The sequence below is a fragment of the Humulus lupulus genome, chromosome 4 (genome assembly GCF_963169125.1).
Source record: "Humulus lupulus chromosome 4, drHumLupu1.1, whole genome shotgun sequence".
Lineage (NCBI taxonomy): Eukaryota > Viridiplantae > Streptophyta > Magnoliopsida > Rosales > Cannabaceae > Humulus > Humulus lupulus.
The window spans coordinates 57,504,011-57,520,949 of record NC_084796.1 but is presented as its reverse complement, the minus strand read 5'-3'; the positions used below and the strand labels follow the sequence as shown (position 1 = coordinate 57,520,949).

At 41.2% G+C, this 16,939-nt stretch overlaps 1 protein-coding gene across 1 annotated transcript; it reads right to left on the bottom strand.

Moving 5' to 3' along the window:
* Positions 1-14,774: 14,774 nt before the first annotated feature.
* Positions 14,775-15,608, bottom strand: LOC133832206 (uncharacterized). The gene has a single exon (XM_062262580.1). The coding sequence runs from the start codon at positions 15,606-15,608 to the stop codon at positions 14,775-14,777; it is 834 nt and encodes a 277-aa protein (XP_062118564.1).
* Between the last annotated feature and the right edge of the window lie 1,331 nt (positions 15,609-16,939).

Below are 16,939 nucleotides of genomic sequence, written 5' to 3'. Positions count from 1 at the left end.
GAATACGTTTAAGGGCTTAGTCAAGGCTGTTTACTCAATTTGAATTAAGCTAAAAATGTGTAATTTCGTGTTTAAACAATCAGCGTGTGCCAATATATCGCAGCACGTAGATACAGAAAACACGAGACGATGCACGACAGCCTCGGGCATACTGGCCCAGGCGATATATCGCCTACAGGGGGCGATATATCGCCTCCTTCAGTATATTTTGAAACATTTTGAAATCATTTTCCATTCAGCCATTCAACCTGTAACGACCCAAATTCGCTATTAAGGCTTAAGGGCCTTGATTAGCGTGCCAGGAGGGCATGATGGGAATTATGTGTGATTTTTATGAATTAAATGCATGATTATGATTTAAAGCATGTTATATGACTATTTGTTTATCTGAGATGCATGACTATGTATATTAGTATGCATGTAGGCCCGGATCGTGATAGGAGGGCATAACTGCAATTTTGGCCATGTTGGGCATAACTGTGTTGGTATGTGATAATTGTATTTCGTGAATTGTACCACGTGTGTGTGTTTTTATTATTGTGATGCACGTGCCGAGACGGTCCTAGAGAGCTAGTTAACTTAGATGTCACAACGGGATTTTTGTACCCGGCTCGGGAGGAGCCTAGGGGTACCTCGGGAATTTTATGGTTAAGTTGAGATTTAGCGGGTAATGGTTATTGGAGATTTAGTAACCTAGGTAACCATTAGTTACTGCTGAGAGTAACAAGTTTTAGAAAGAAAATGGTAGAAATGAAATGAAAGTGTAAAGACTTAAGTGCCCTTGGAGGTTTAGCTAAGGAGGATTAGTAGGAAGGGGTAATTTGGTCTTTTGGCTGGGGATTATGAAAATTCTCAGCTGGGTATATGGGGTTCGGTTTGGGCATTGGTTTTATGAGGCATTGATAGAGTTTGAAGAGAAGAGAAAAGAGAGGGAAAAGCTAGGGCAAGCAAGAAGAAGAAGAAGAAGAAAAGGGGAAGTGGGAGTCTAGGATGAGATCGAGGACTTTGTGTGGGTTCTCCATTGGAGGTAAGTGTTTTATACATATTTAAGTTTGGGTTTTGTTTTGATTTGAGGAAATTAAATGCCTAAGCTAAGCTTTGTTGAGTTTTGGGATAGTTGCTGAATTTTAAGATCAATGGGTGTGAATCTTGGGTATATTGATGTTTTGAGCTTGAATCTTGAGTTATGGGTTGTTATATGGTCTATTTGATGTTTGAAATTGGTTTTGGGGCTTAGGTGTGAGTTTGGGTTGAATTGGGTGTGTTTTGGATGAGGAAATGCAGAGGAAAAACCCAGTTTTTCTGGGTTCGCGAAGGAGCGCCGCGGCCCTGTTCTTGGGCGTCGCGGCGCGAGGCTGTTATCAGTCAGGGGGCTTTCTGACTTCGCTGGGCGCCGCGGCCCTTGCGGGTAGCGCCGCGGCGCTACGCCTTTTTCAGGACACCAAAATTTGCATTTTTCAGCTTTTGCTCCGGGGGTTCGGGGGATGTTTCCGATGAGTTGTTTTAGGAATTTGGGAGTCCCGAGAGTGTGGGATTGGTCCCGGGAGGCGGTTTTATAATTTGATTAGTCTTGAGGGATGTTTCTTGTGTGTTGTGACTATGTTATTGGGGAGGCTCGTGCTTGAGGACCGTGCTCGCGGCTTTAGTGCATCAGGAGGCTCGGAATACAGGTAAGAAAACCGTAACACCCGAGAATAGGGCATGGCCCCACTGTGTGATTGTAGGGCATGGCCCCAGATTGTATTATGTGCAAATGTTTAAACCTTAAATGAATCATGATGTGTGTGAATGATTATTTCGAATGTACTATATGTGTGATTATGATGAAATGAGCGGCCGTGGGCCGAGCACGGCGTAAGCCGGGGCGGCCGTGGGCCGAGCACGGCGTAAGCCGGGGCGGCCGTGGGCCGAAAGTAACACCTAGCACATGGGATGCTATAGTCAGGGCGGGGCCCGGTGGATACATGTGTTATGCTATATTCAGGGTGGGACCCAAGGGATACATGAGTTATCCTCGCGGTGAGAACCGATACCCCAGGCTTCGGTAAGGCTCTGGGGCGGCTTGGCCGTGTTTGCTTAGTCTAATGATTGACTTGTTTATTTGTGGATTATCTGTTATGATAACTGTATACATTGCATATGTTATGTCCTGCATGAGTTTTCTTGCTGGGCTTCGGCTCACGGGTGCTCTGTGTTGCAGGTAAGGGCAATGACTGAGTCAACCAACCATGAGTACGGAGAGCGTGAAGCGACGTGTACATGTTTGGCCTGCCCGACTGCTTTGGTTGGGGGTTTATTCGAAAATGGCTGTAATAATCTATAATTTTATAATTTCTCAACTGTAACCTTATTTCAAGATGTAATTAGTTTTCAAACCTTATTTTGGGATCCCAAATGTTTAATAATAGAAGTTTTAATGAAACGACGTATTTTCAAAGATTACAGCCTTAACTTTTAACTAGTCACACTTTTGTTTCAAAACCTCGGTTAGCGAGTTCATTGCACACTGTTTTGTCTTAAAAACTCACTTGGTAACGGCTCTAAGGAAGTAGGGCGTTACAACTTGGTATCAGAGCGAGCCAAGGTTTATTGGTTCTGGAGATCGACCGAACATGTACGCTCGCTGTCAGTGACAAGCTCGACTCAGGGTTGGTTGGTATGAATGATTGAAATGTTTGAATATATGTTTGAATGCCCTGTTTGCCGCTTATTTATATGGAGCATGAGGAATGAGATGACATATGCATGAGATACTGATAGGGCCTGGCCCTTGATTATTGCATGTTGAGATTGATGCATGCTGAATAACATTATTATGTATGTGGATGAATATTGACATAATGGTTTACATATTGAGCTATGTGGTCGATTGTTTAAGTTGAATCTGTATGTTATATCCGTTTATTTGCTTGTGTGAAGCATGTTGAGTGTGTATATACTTAGCAATGATAGAATCTGGTAGCTAAATGTATATCATTGTGGATTTGATCTAGTATATGCTTGTGTGTGCATTATACCTGTGGATATTTGGATTTAGTTGTGAGTTGGTTCAGGGTATGAACCTCTGAGTTCAGGAGTTTGGTCGGTTTTGACGGATGAACTCGAGTCGTTGGTTCCTAGGAGGGTTTCATGGACCTGATATTGTGTTGAAAAAAAAGGGGTTTCTAGATGTAAGTTGGAGTTGAGATCTCCAGTTATCCCTGGAAGCAGCAGCAGTGAGTCACTAGTGTGTGAGTAGGCTGTGGAGTTTGTTAGTTGAGATGGGATAGAAGAACAGCGGATTCTCTGGGGAGATGGTTGAATTAGATGTTTTAACAGTAAGGTTACCGGTGATGGTTTACTGTGAGGTATGGACAGATAAGGGTATTACATGAAAGGCTTAAAGGGTGTGAATCTCGGGTTTTGAGGAGAGTTCGAGTTGACAAGGAATTTATCAATAGGTGAGCAGAGTTAATTCCACCCTTGGGTAAGAGGATGAGAGATCCTGATTAGAGGGTTGTGTTAAATGTTGGGGCAGAGAGTTTCTTGGAAGTGATACTCGGGCTGAGGTACTGGCTTGATGAGTTGGAAAGAACCTAGATGATGAATTGTTAGAGGTTATAAAGACGTGATTTGAACTGTGGAGACTGGTGGACTTATAAGTTTGGTTTGGACTGATAGAGTAACAACAGTGTAGAACAATGGGTTTGGTGAGTTGGATAATTCATTTTGGGAATTTATACTGACGGATGTATCCGGAAATGGTGACGACCCATTTAAGGATGGAACTCGGGGATAGTCCAGGGCATTTGGGCCGCTCTGATGTAAGGACTTATCGTCTGCATGTGGATGGCGGAGAGGGCCATATTGTTTGAGGAACTGATGGTTGATGTATAGAGCATGAGTGCTAGAGCCGCAAGGGCAGTGCTTCCTTGACGGAGTTAGTAAAGAGAGAATTGTGATAGTCAAGTTGATAGAACCTCGGATAGTTCTGTGGCTTCTGGTTTTGCCAGAAAGGGGAAAAGGTCTGGCCGATTAGATGGTACTTGTGTTGATAGAACGCAGCAAGGACGGATTCTCAATTTTGAGGTAGAAGGACCCCAGACAGTGCTTGGGCACTTGATTTGAGATTGGAAAGAAGCCTGATGGAAGAGGTAGTTATCAAGTTGGTGACAGGAACTAGGGAGGTTATTGTGTATGCATAAGGGAAAGGATGCCACCTGGGAGGAGGTCAGGTGGGGGCGTGACTTCTGCGTAGAATGACTCGAGATGTTAGGATGGATTTCCCATGGTGCGGGAAACGGAGAACTGGAATGCATCGATACATTCGAGGTTCGAGGCTGAGTCCTCACGGATGAGTATTTAACTGGCGAGCTTATGCTTTGGACATGTAACGAACTGGAAGGGCTCGGTGTTGAGAATGTTCCGAGGGGGGGAGATGGACATAGAAAAGTTGCCTCAAAGGTGCCATTTGAGAGGCCGAGGACAGTAATGCTTACTGAGAAGGAGTTAGAAACTCTGGTTGATGGATTGTTGAGGATATCATCTGGAGTACGTAAAGGAGGCAGAGCTGACCAGTGGGAAGTTATGTGGGTATGCAAAGAAAGATTTAGGGAATACTTCAAGGTCAGACTACAGATAGGATTGGTTTAAGGGATGTTGTAGAAGACGGTTTTGGCCGACAGAAAGTCTATTGGAGTAATCGAAGGAATCTGAGCCTGGTATAGCTAGTGTGTTATACTGCGAGGATTGCTAGTATCGTCGGATTAGGACGAAAAGTACAATGTTGGATACAAGATGGGACGATGTCCCCAAGAGTTGATCTACGACATGGTTATTTCCAGTTGGAAACCAAGGATAGAGACATTTCGTGGATTGTCTAGTTTGCACCGGGTAGGGTGTGAGGAGTTGGTAACAAAGGTTCTGGAATGGTTCAAGCTACAGTAGCACAGGTAAGTTCTTTAGACAGAGAATGCATGAACGGTGTGGGCAAGTCCCCTTCAAGCTCACGAGCAGTGCATGTGGACTACTCCCAGATGGAAATGGTGAGCAACTGATTATTATGCTGAAGACGTTTGTACCCAGAAGGCGGAGTCTCAGGTAAGGTTCTACGGATTGTTAGTTGAGCGTCGTCAGGAATACTCAGATTAGAGCTACGAAGTGAAAGGACAGGTAAGAGAAGAATTGATCTGAAGCCGCAAAGAAGCTATTGAGTATCTGAAGAACTGAAGGCATAACAAGACTGGTAAGAGCGTCATCTAGTGCACAAACATCTCCAGGGACAACTACATCAGAGACGAGGAGAACAGTAAAACTCGAAGTTAGACGGACTGAGTGGTGTCAAATCGGAAAGAAATTCAGAAGGCACGGTAAGGTTTGATTGGTTACGGACGATGATGGTATTTGCGTGTGTTTTGATTAAGTAAAGAGGGATGGCATAAAGGACTTGATCTATGTTGAGGACATGGATTTGTGGGGGTGCATTACGGATTATGCACGCCCAGGCGCATCTGGCGCGAGGTTGGATTGAACCTTGCGGGAGGCGACTGAATGGATCATGGTTGATACTCTTAGAACGTTAAGTCGACTGTGGTGTATGGCATAAGGCACTTAAGTCTTGAGTATTAGTAAGAAAGGTTATCGTTGAGACCCAGTGCGGTGAAAAGTAACAGACAGATGATCAGTGTTTGAATCCTTGATTGAAAGAAGGGAGATATAATTGGAGGCGGAACTCCTAGCTGGGAGGCATGTATCAGTCAAGGAATAACGTTATAGGCTGTAATGGAGTGGACAAGGCAACGACTGAGATCGACATGATGTTAGTAGGTAATGGTTAGCTGGTGGGTGTCACTGAGCTATGGAATTCAAGGTGTTGGCTTGAGTTGAAACAGGGAAGGACCCTGTCATGGTGGTACAAGTAGGATACCAGGATCGAGTGAGGGATCCAGTTAGGATTTGGTTTTGAATGAGGGTTCTGAATGGACATCATTCCACCTCCTAGGGTACGTCGTACCGGGAGGGTCGAGCGGGTGACGGAATCTAGTGTTTTCCTTTGGACCCTGAGGGGTTAAGTGATGTGGTATTGTATCATAAGAATAGACCACTATAGACCTTAAGTAAGGTGTTGGGACATGAAAAGTTTTAACTCGGTGGTTTGAGTTAATGTAGTTGGTTCAGGTGAACTGGTAGCAGGGTAAAACGTTGGTGATACAGAATTGAGACCCTATAGTGTTTTAAATTTTGGAATGGATTTAGAGAACGAAAAGAATAGAGTGGGAATCTGGGATTATCAGTTGATTGCAAGTGAAATGGCAGTCTGAAAGTTTATCAGATATCTTAAAGAATTGAGCGCCCGGTAGGTGAATACTTGAGGTTTTAAGGGAAGCGTTATCCCTGGTGAGTTAGCCGTGGTGGCAAATGTTGGCGTCTTGTTAAAATAACACGACATAGGACATGATAAGAGATGAAGGATGGTGAATGCTACGGTTGGCTTTAGTTCAGAGAGAAAGCCAAAGAGGTCGTTGGAACTTCTTAAGGCAAGAGCGTCTGCCTATTTGAAAGAATAAAGAGCTGGTAAATTGATAAGTTTTGAGGAAATAAAGTTCCGGGAAGAAAGAGTTGCGTCTCTGCGTAATAATAGACGAGGATCTGTAAGGTGTTCAGAGAAAGAAGAGAGAGTTCTGACTCTTGATTCAGCATAAAATTCTGAACTTGTACTAAGGGTTAGGCCAGCGGGGCCTACAAGCTGATCCCACCTAGTAGAGGTGATGACTTTTGAGTATCTCTGGAATCAGGAATAAGACAATGAATTGGTCATTGTAATCTAGGCAGGCCCTGAGGCTTCAGCAGGGTTGCGGTGTAAGCGAGAGGCTATCGAGAGTATGGCTGTTAGACAAGATCTTGTGGGGCAAGATTGATGTGCCTGTAAGAGTGTTGTTGGAAACTAAAGTAAAGGCGGTGGACCATGGGATTCAGGGTCAGAGTTCGGGTTTTCTGACTAATGTGTTTGGATAAATTTCGAGGACGAAATTTTTATGAGGAGGGGATAGTTGTAACGACCCAAATTCGCTATTAAGGCTTAAGGGCCTTGATTAGCGTGCCAGGAGGGCATGATGGGAATTATGTGTGATTTTTATGAATTAAATGCATGATTATGATTTAAAGCATGTTATATGACTATTTGTTTATCTGAGATGCATGACTATGTATATTAGTATGCATGTAGGCCCGGATCGTGATAGGAGGGCATAACTGCAATTTTGGCCATGTTGGGCATAACTGTGTTGGTATGTGATAATTGTATTTCGTGAATTGTACCACGTGTGTGTGGTTTTATTATTGTGATGCACGTGCCGAGACGGTCCTAGAGAGCTAGTTAACTTAGATGTCACAACGGGATTTTTGTACCCGGCTCGGGAGGAGCCTAGGGGTACCTCGGGAATTTTATGGTTAAGTTGAGATTTAGCGGGTAATGGTTATTGGAGATTTAGTAACCTAGGTTACCATTAGTTACTGCTGAGAGTAACAAGTTTTAGAAAGAAAATGGTAGAAATGAAATGAAAGTGTAAAGACTTAAGTGCCCTTGGAGGTTTAGCTAAGGAGGATTAGTAGGAAGGGGTAATTTGGTCTTTTGGCTGGGGATTATGAAAATTCTCAGCTGGGTATATGGGGTTCGGTTTGGGCATTGGTTTTATGAGGCATTGATAGAGTTTGAAGAGAAGAGAAAAGAGAGGGAAAAGCTAGGGCAAGCAAGAAGAAGAAGAAGAAGAAAAGGGGAAGTGGGAGTCTAGGATGAGATCGAGGACTTTGTGTGGGTTCTCCATTGGAGGTAAGTGTTTTATACATATTTAAGTTTGGGTTTTGTTTTGATTTGAGGAAATTAAATGCCTAAGCTAAGCTTTGTTGAGTTTTGGGATAGTTGCTGAATTTTAAGATCAATGGGTGTGAATCTTGGGTATATTGATGTTTTGAGCTTGAATCTTGAGTTATGGGTTGTTATATGGTCTATTTGATGTTTGAAATTGGTTTTGGGGCTTAGGTGTGAGTTTGGGTTGAATTGGGTGTGTTTTGGATGAGGAAATGCAGAGGAAAAACCCAGTTTTTCTGGGTTCGCGAAGGAGCGCCGCGGCCCTGTTCTTGGGCGCCGCGGCGCGAGGCTGTTATCAGTCAGGGGGCTTTCTGACTTCGCTGGGCGCCGCGGCTACGCCTTTTTCAGGACACCAAAATTTGCATTTTTCAGCTTTTTCTCCGGGGGTTCGGGGGATGTTTCCGATGAGTTGTTTTAGGAATTTGGGAGTCCCGAGAGTGTGGGATTGGTCCCGGGAGGCGGTTTTATAATTTGATTAGTCTTGAGGGATGTTTCTTGTGTGTTGTGACTATGTTATTGGGGAGGCTCGTGCTTGAGGACCGTGCTCGCGGCTTTAGTGCATCAGGAGGCTCGGAATACAGGTAAGAAAACCGTAACACCCGAGAATAGGGCATGGCCCCACTGTGTGATTGTAGGGCATGGCCCCAGATTGTATTATGTGCAAATGTTTAAACCTTAAATGAATCATGATGTGTGTGAATGATTATTTCGAATGTACTATATGTGTGATTATGATGAAATGAGCGGCCGTGGGCCGAGCACGGCGTAAGCCGGGGCGGCCGTGGGCCGAAAGTAACACCTAGCACATGGGATGCTATAGTCAGGGCGGGGCCCGGTGGATACATGTGTTATGCTATATTCAGGGTGGGACCCAAGGGATACATGAGTCATCCTCGCGGTGAGAACCGATACCCCAGGCTTCGGTAAGGCTCTGGGGCGGCTTGGCCGTGTTTGCTTAGTCTAATGATTGACTTGTTTATTTGTGGATTATCTGTTATGATAACTGTATACATTGCATATGTTATGTCCTGCATGAGTTTTCTTGCTGGGCTTCGGCTCACGGGTGCTCTGTGTTGTAGGTAAGGGCAATGACTGAGTCAACCAACCATGAGTACGGAGAGCGTGAAGCGACGTGTACATGTTTGGCCTGCCCGACTGCTTTGGTTGGGGGTTTATTCGAAAATGGCTGTAATAATCTATAATTTTATAATTTCTCAACTGTAACCTTATTTCAAGATGTAATTAGTTTTCAAACCTTATTTTGGGATCCCAAATGTTTAATAATAGAAGTTTTAATGAAACGACGCATTTTCAAAGATTACAGCCTTAACTTTTAACTAGTCACACTTTTGTTTCAAAACCTCGGTTAGCGAGTTCATTGCACACTGTTTTGTCTTAAAAACTCACTTGGTAACGGCTCTAAGGAAGTAGGGCGTTACACAACCTCTTGATAAGTCCAGCACCTTTTTGAACGAGTCTTCAGCCTCTGCTGAATGATAATTCAAATTATTTTCACCTAAAAAGCTATTATTTTTATTCAAGTAAAATTAAGATCTTTTCATTCCTAAACTCTATAAATAGGACCTAGTACCCAACCATTATTCATCTTTTGCTCTAAGTTCAGAGGCTGCAAGTGCTAAGTGAGTGTGAGAGTGTAAACACCTGGGTTGGGGAACCATAAGCTTGATCATCATAAGCTTATCAAACACTTTGGGAAGTAAGGTTTTATAGTATTTCGGTTTGAGGTGTAGATTGGTCTTACAAGTCTTCAAGGTAACCCAAAACTCTAGTTCATTTATGTACTTGTTCTTTTAAGTTCTCATAGTCTTCTACTCAGCCTCTAACCTTAATCTTTATTTTGGTTAGGAAATCTAAGTTCTTGAGCAAAAAGGTTTTGGTAAGTATTTTTCTCAAGGTTTAGTCCTTCCATTCCTTTCATTTCTTTTTCTTCAAATCTACTCACCCTGTTATATATGGTTTTAGGAGTGTTCCAAAAGTCCCAACTCTGTCCTCATATCCCGGTAACTTTGGTAAGGAAAATAGGATAGAAATTCATATGTTATATGTTCTATATGTCATCTTATGTTTTTTTATGTTATGATATGTATGTTTGTAGGCTTGGGCATATGACCCATATGACTAACAAGACCCCAAATAGATTATGGGCATATGACCTGCTTAGCTAGTAGGACCCCACTAATCTCATGGGCATATGACTTGTTTAGTCTATGGGACTCCAAGTAATAATGGCCATTATAGTATGCGCATGATATAAGTGTTATGTTAAGTTTTTATGTTTCTTATGAAATTTATGTATATGAACTATGTGTTAGATTTTTCCTTGCTGGGCATTAGGCTCATTCCTTTTTGTTTTATGTGCAGGAAAATAGCTATAGTGGGGGTAAGATTCGTGGATGCTTGGGAGAATGTGTATCGGTGATGAATGGATTCAAGGAGTCGAGAGTTCGAGTTCGAGGATGTAGTCTTTTATTTATGGTTTATGTGTAATTTCTCCGCACTTGTTATGTAATCCTTTTATTTTAAATTATGTTATGTTTTGTTTTTAAAACAATGGGATCCCATATCCTGCCTTGAGTTATGTAAGTTTTAACATTGGGTTTTTTTACAAGTTCTTAATAAAGTTATGGTATTTTCGCAAATGTAGGTTTTACTAAGGATTTGTATGTATAGATTCGTTAATGGTCCAAAAGTCTAGAGTAGTGGGTCATTACAGACTATATTGCCTACAAGGGAACTGGTAGTTTATAGGAGATGAGTTAGGTCACTGCCAATGGTGGTGGACAACAGGAAGCTATCGGTGGATTTCATTGAGCTGGGCATGGATAATTTTGACATGATTTTTGGGATGGATTGGTTTGTCAGGTATGGAGTGAATATAGACTGCAAGAAGAAGATGGTGACTTTTGACCCTGAGGGTGAGGACCCCTTTATTTTTGTTGGCATTGTGCATGGACCCTGCATTCCCATGATATCAGCATTGAGGACTAGAGACCTATTACAAGGAGGTTGTATAGGATTCCTAGCTAGTGTGGTGGACACCACTAGGGTTATGCCATTGGGACCAAAGGAGACCAGATTGGTATGTAAAATCTTAGATGTGTTCCCTAAGGACTTACAGGGACTGCTGCTACACCAGGAGATTGAGTTCATCATTTAGCTATCACCAGGAGCAAAACCAATTTCAAGGGCACCATATAGAATGGCTCCGGCAGAGCTGAAGGAGTTGAAATTACAATTACAAGAGTAATTGGACTTGGGATTTATTAGACCTAGCTTCTCACTGTGGGGACTCCGGTTTTATTTGTGAAGAAGAAGGATGGGACCCTGAGCATGTGTATAGATTATAGGGAATTGAACAAGCCGGCCATCAAGAATAAGTACCCACTGCTGAGGATAGACGACTTGTTTGATCAGTTGCAGGGTAAGACAGTATTCTCAAAGATTGATCTTTGATCTGGTTATCACCAGCTGGGGATCAAGGATGAGATTATCTATAAGACAGGCTTTTGCATGAGGTACAGGCATTACGAGTTCCTGGTCATGTCATTTGGGTTGACTAATGCCCTAGAAGCATTTATGGATCTCATGAACAAAGTGTTCAAGAATTATTTAGAACAGTTCGTGATTGTCTTCATCGATGAAATCCTAGTTTACTCTCGTTCAGAGGCAGAGCATGAACATCATCTCCGATTGGTATTGCAGAGATTAAGGGAGCACTGGTTATATGCTAAGTTTAAGAAGTGTGAGTTTTGGCTACTAGAGGTGATATTCCTTGGTCACATAGTCAATGGAGACAAAATTAAGGTAGATCCGTACAAGGTAGAAGTAGTTAGAGATTGGTCGAGGCTAAGGAACATGTTAGAAGTTAGGAGTTTCCTTGGGTTGACAAGGTATTACAGGTGATTCGTGGAAGAATTCTCAAAGAATGCCCCACCATTGACTTAGTTGACAAAAAAGAGTTTGAAATTCGTGTGGTCAGACAGATGTGAGAATAGTTTCCAGGAGCTGAAGCAACGATTGATTACTACTTTAGTGCTCAGTCTCCCTTCAGATGGGGATAATTTTTTCGTATATTGTGACGCATTAAGACTGGGGTTAGGATGTGTGTTGATGTAGAGTGGGAAGGTTATTTCCTACGCATCACGAAAATTGAACGAATATGAGCAACGGTATCGTACTCATGATTTGGAACTAGCAGCGGTTGTATTTGCGTTGAAAGTTTGGTGACACTATCTATATGGAGAGAAGTGCAAAATATATACCGATCATAAGAGCTTGAAGTATTTCTTTACCTAGAAAGACCTAAACATGAGATAGAGACATTGGCTAGAGTTGGTAAAGGATTATGACTGTGAGATCCTTTATCACCCAGAGACAGCCAATCTAGTGGCAGATGCTTTGAGTCGGAGGGGCCCATGATAGTTGTTTAGCTCGAAGCAGATATCGAAGGAGTTGGCAGAAGACATGACCAATGCAAAGATAGAATTGGTAGTGGGCCAGTTGACCAATATTACTTTGCAGTCCACCATCTTGGAGAGAATAAAAGAAATGAGTGATACACAGATGATGAAGCTTAGAGAGGATGTCCTAGCTGGAGTATTTAAGGATTATTCCATTTCGAAGACAGGTTTGTTGAGATATAAGGATCAGATTTGTGTTCCGATGGACGTAGATATCAAACGAGAGATCCTTGATGAATCTCATACCACACCATATTAATTACATCCAAGCAGCACGAAGATGTATCAGGATCGAAGGTCATTGTATTGGTGGCCTGGGATGAAAAAGGATGCGGTCGACTATGTAGCGAAGTGTTTAATCTGTTAGCAAGTAAAGGCTGAGCACCAGCGGCTAGAAGGGTTGTTACAGCCTTTAGGTATTCCCAAGTGGAAATGGGAAGATATTACTATGGATTTTATGGGAGTCTTGCCTAGAACAGTGGGGCAACATGGCTCGGTATGGGTGATAGTGGATAGGTATACCGAGTCAGCTCATTTCTTGCTAGTGAGGAAATACTATAAAGAGGACCAGTATGCAGAGTTGTATGTGAGGGAGATTGTACGTCTCCATGGGGTTCAAAAATCTATAGTGTTGGACCGGGATCCCATTTTTACCTCCAAGTTTTGGGGTAGCTTACAGAAAGCTATGGGAACTCAGTTGAAGTTTAGTACAGCCTTTCATCCTCAGACTGACAAACAGTCGGAGAGGACGATTCAGATATTGGAGGACATGCTTAGGGCATGTGTACTAGATTTTTTTTTTTGGTAAATAAGAATCATTGTATTGCTCAAAAACCAAATCATGTACATTTACAGGTCTTCTAATACCCCTATCTTGACTTTACAATTCATGTATCTATCTTTACAATTGTTGAAACCATTCTTTATCACGATTTCTTGTTTTCCTTGGCATTGACAAAACCAATCTCAATTTGAGTTCTCTTTTAATAACCTCTACAATATGGTTTACATGCCAAAGTTTAGATGACCACAAAACAGCATTACGTGCCCTCCATATATGGTACACTAGTGCAGTAACAGCAGCTATAAAAAATCCTTTCCTGACTTTACTAGGTGCTTTGCTTTGTATATCCATTGCAATAGTTGGTGAAAATGCTCTGTTTGTGCTCGGCAGCCAATCCAATCCTTCACCCTCAAAAGACAAGCTTTACTGTAAGTACATTAAAAAAACAAATGAGATAGATCTTCATTGTGATCACCACACAGTAGACATACTGTGTTCAAACCAGGTAAATACCTGCTGAATAAGTTCTGGCACTCAACTTCTGAAGCATCACTAACCATAGAATAAATCTATGCTTCGGAATACTACTTCTCTCCCAGACAAACTTACTCCACTGTACATTAATATGTTGATCATATAGTATATCATAACCGAATTGAATACTATATTGCAATGCCATAAAAGCTGACTTATCTAATTTGACTTTAAAAAGCTCTTTAATGGCAACAATTTTCTTCCAATACCAACTGCAATTCTATTGCACTGTATATTCCCACCAGTCCACCTTTTTCAAATAAATGCTATGAATCCATTTGACCCACAGATTATCCTTTTTGGAAGCTATGGCCCATACATATTTCCCCAATGATGCAATATTCCATTCTGAAATCTTCCTGAAGCCTAAACCTCCAGCAGCTTTTGGAGTGCAAACAGAGCTCCAAGCAACTAAACCTGAACCTTGAGTCTCTGCCAAACCCTTCCAAAGAAAGGCTCTACAAATGGCCTCTATATCTTTCAATAACTGTTTTGGCAGAATCATTATTTGAGACCAGTAAGAGTGAATTGACAACAAAACAGAGTTAATCAATGTGACTCTAGCCATGTATGATAAGTTCCTAGAACTCCACTGCTTAATTCTGGATATCATTTTTTCAAGAATCACCCCACATTCAACAGTAGAAATACGCTTGGAACATATAGGGATACCAAGGTACCTGAAAGGCAGGGAACAACGAGTGAATCCTGAAACAGCCAACACTCTAACAATCTCAGTTTTAGGCATGCCACTACAATAGATTGCAGATTTAGTCTCATTTGGAATAAGTTTCGAATTCTTTGAGAACAATTTGAGCCCCCTAAGCATCCAAAGAATAGAAACAAATTCTCCATGATAGAATAATAATAAATCATCTGCAAAGCATAAGTGATTCAGCTTTAAACCAGAATACCTATCATGGAATTTGTAACCTAAGGATGAGCCAACTTTAAGCATAATTCTGGACAGATATTCCATGCCAAGTACAAATAACAATGGAGACATAGGATCACCTTGTCTCAATCCTCTCTTAGTCGCAAAGAAGCCATGCATTGAGCCATTGATCATCAAAGAATATCTTGGTGTTCGAACACAAATCATGATAAGCTGAATAAATTTAAGAGGAAACTAAAAAGCTATGAGCATCTCTTCAATAAAATCCCATTCTATTATGTCATAAGCTTTCCTCAAATCCAACTTGATCATACAACATGGTTTGCAATTTTTCCTCCCATAATGTCGAACTAAGTCTTGACATATCATGATGTTGTATGCTATGTATCTACCATGAATAAATCCCCCTTGATTTTCTGCTATTAAGTCAAGTAAAACTTGCCAAAGTCTTGAACATATCATCTTGGATGCTGCTTTATAGATGACATTACAACATGCAATGGGTCTGAAATCACAAACATTATCTGGGCAAATAATCTTAGGAATGAGAGTAATAGTTGTATTATTAATCTCTTTGAGCAATTTACCTGATTTGAGGAATGATAAAACAGCTGCACTAACCTCCAAACCCACCAAATTCCAGTTATCTTGATAAAAGTAGTTGCTATATCCATCTGGGCCTGGAGCTTTCATTCCTAAAATTGAAAACATAGCATTCTTAACCTCCTGATTTGAAAATTCTGTTGTAAGAATATGAGTATGAGCTTCAGTGAGAACTGGGCCTAAATTCATAATTGACCGAGAAACCTGCTTCCTTTGTATCATAACTGTCCCTAGCAATCGTTGATAATAATCCAAAAAAGCCTCTTTTATACCAGCTAGAGTATCAACCCAAGTGCCTCCCTCATTCTTGATGGACATAATCATGTTCTGTAACCTCCTAGCCTTCAGAGATGCATGGAAAATATGAGTATTCTCATCTCCATTAGCCATCCAAATTACTTTAGCTTTTTGAGCCAAGAACATCATGTAAGCTTTATGGTAATGGAGGAAATTTTCTCTAGCCATTTGTTCTTGATTAATAAGACACTCATTAAACGGATCCTTATGCAGTTTTTCCTAAAGCTCCCTCAGTAAAAGATTTGCCTTAAATTATGTTTGTTGGATATCAGAAAAACCTTCTCTATTAATACCTGAAAAAACCTGTTTCAATCTTTTCAATTTAGAAACCACTTGAAACATTTCAGTACCAACAACTGGAAGATTCTAACTAGTCTGAATCTTGACTGCATAAGATGGTGCTTCTTTCCACATCCGAAAGTATCTAAATGGTTTCTTCTCCATTGCAAACTCCAGGTAGAAGTGAACAAGGACTGGACTATGATCAAAGATCCCTTTTGAAAGAAAAATAGCATCTGAGTTTGGAAAATAATCTGTCCATTGTGAATTAACCGAAGCCCGATCAATCTTTGAATAAATCTTCTCCTCTGCCCTCTGTTTGTTATTCCAAGTATAGAAGCATCCTGAAAATTTTAAGTCCTCTAAGTGACAGAATGACAGGCAATCCTGAAATCTGCTAGAGAGTTTAGCAGTAACCTTTTTACCTATTCTCTCATGAAGAGAAAGAATCTCATTAAAGTCCCCTATCACCATCCAAGGAATAGCTATAGATACAGCCAATTCCTGCATATCTTTCCACAACTGTTCTCTAGATAAAGAAACTTCCTGCCCGATTTTGTACTTGTACCAAACAGTGAATCAACTGAGTAGTACATAACCTAATATCCAGAGAATACACTTTCAGATTCCAAGCAACTATTATTCTACCTTTATCAATCCAAGGATTATTATTAGTGAAACAACATCCAGAAAACAAACTAGTATAAAGGGAACCCATATTTTTATTCTTCACTTTTGTTTCGAGAAGACTAACCAACCCAACATTCTTTGAAAGGATTAAATTTTTAATCTATCGATGCTTATGTTGGCTGTTAATCCCTCGTACATTCCAGCAAAGTATCCTATCCATTGAGTATAGAGGGAACTCCCCCCTCTCTTCCTGTATTGGTCCTCTGTAGCAGGTCTGTAATAGAATCATCTTCCAGCATTTGAAACTGATTTGTCACACTAGTTAAAATGGCATCAGATTCCTTTATCTTAACCCCTTTCATCACTGTCTGAAAACCTTCTGCATCTATATTTGCTTGACCTGACAGTGGCATTGAATCACTCTTTTTAGGAATCCATGCTTGCTTGAATGATTTGCTCTTCCTGCATAAATGAGACTCATGTCCTAAACTAGAACAGATTTTACAAGAAATGGGTTTCCATTCATACTCCACCTGAATGTCTACTTCCTGATCAAATTCATTCATAAAACTTATTTGAGTAGGAAAATC

Excerpts from the sequence above, each read along its gene's own strand:
- LOC133832206 (XM_062262580.1), bottom strand. The coding sequence starts at position 15,608 with ATGGCTAGAGAAAATTTCCTCCATTACCATAAAGCTTACATGATGTTC.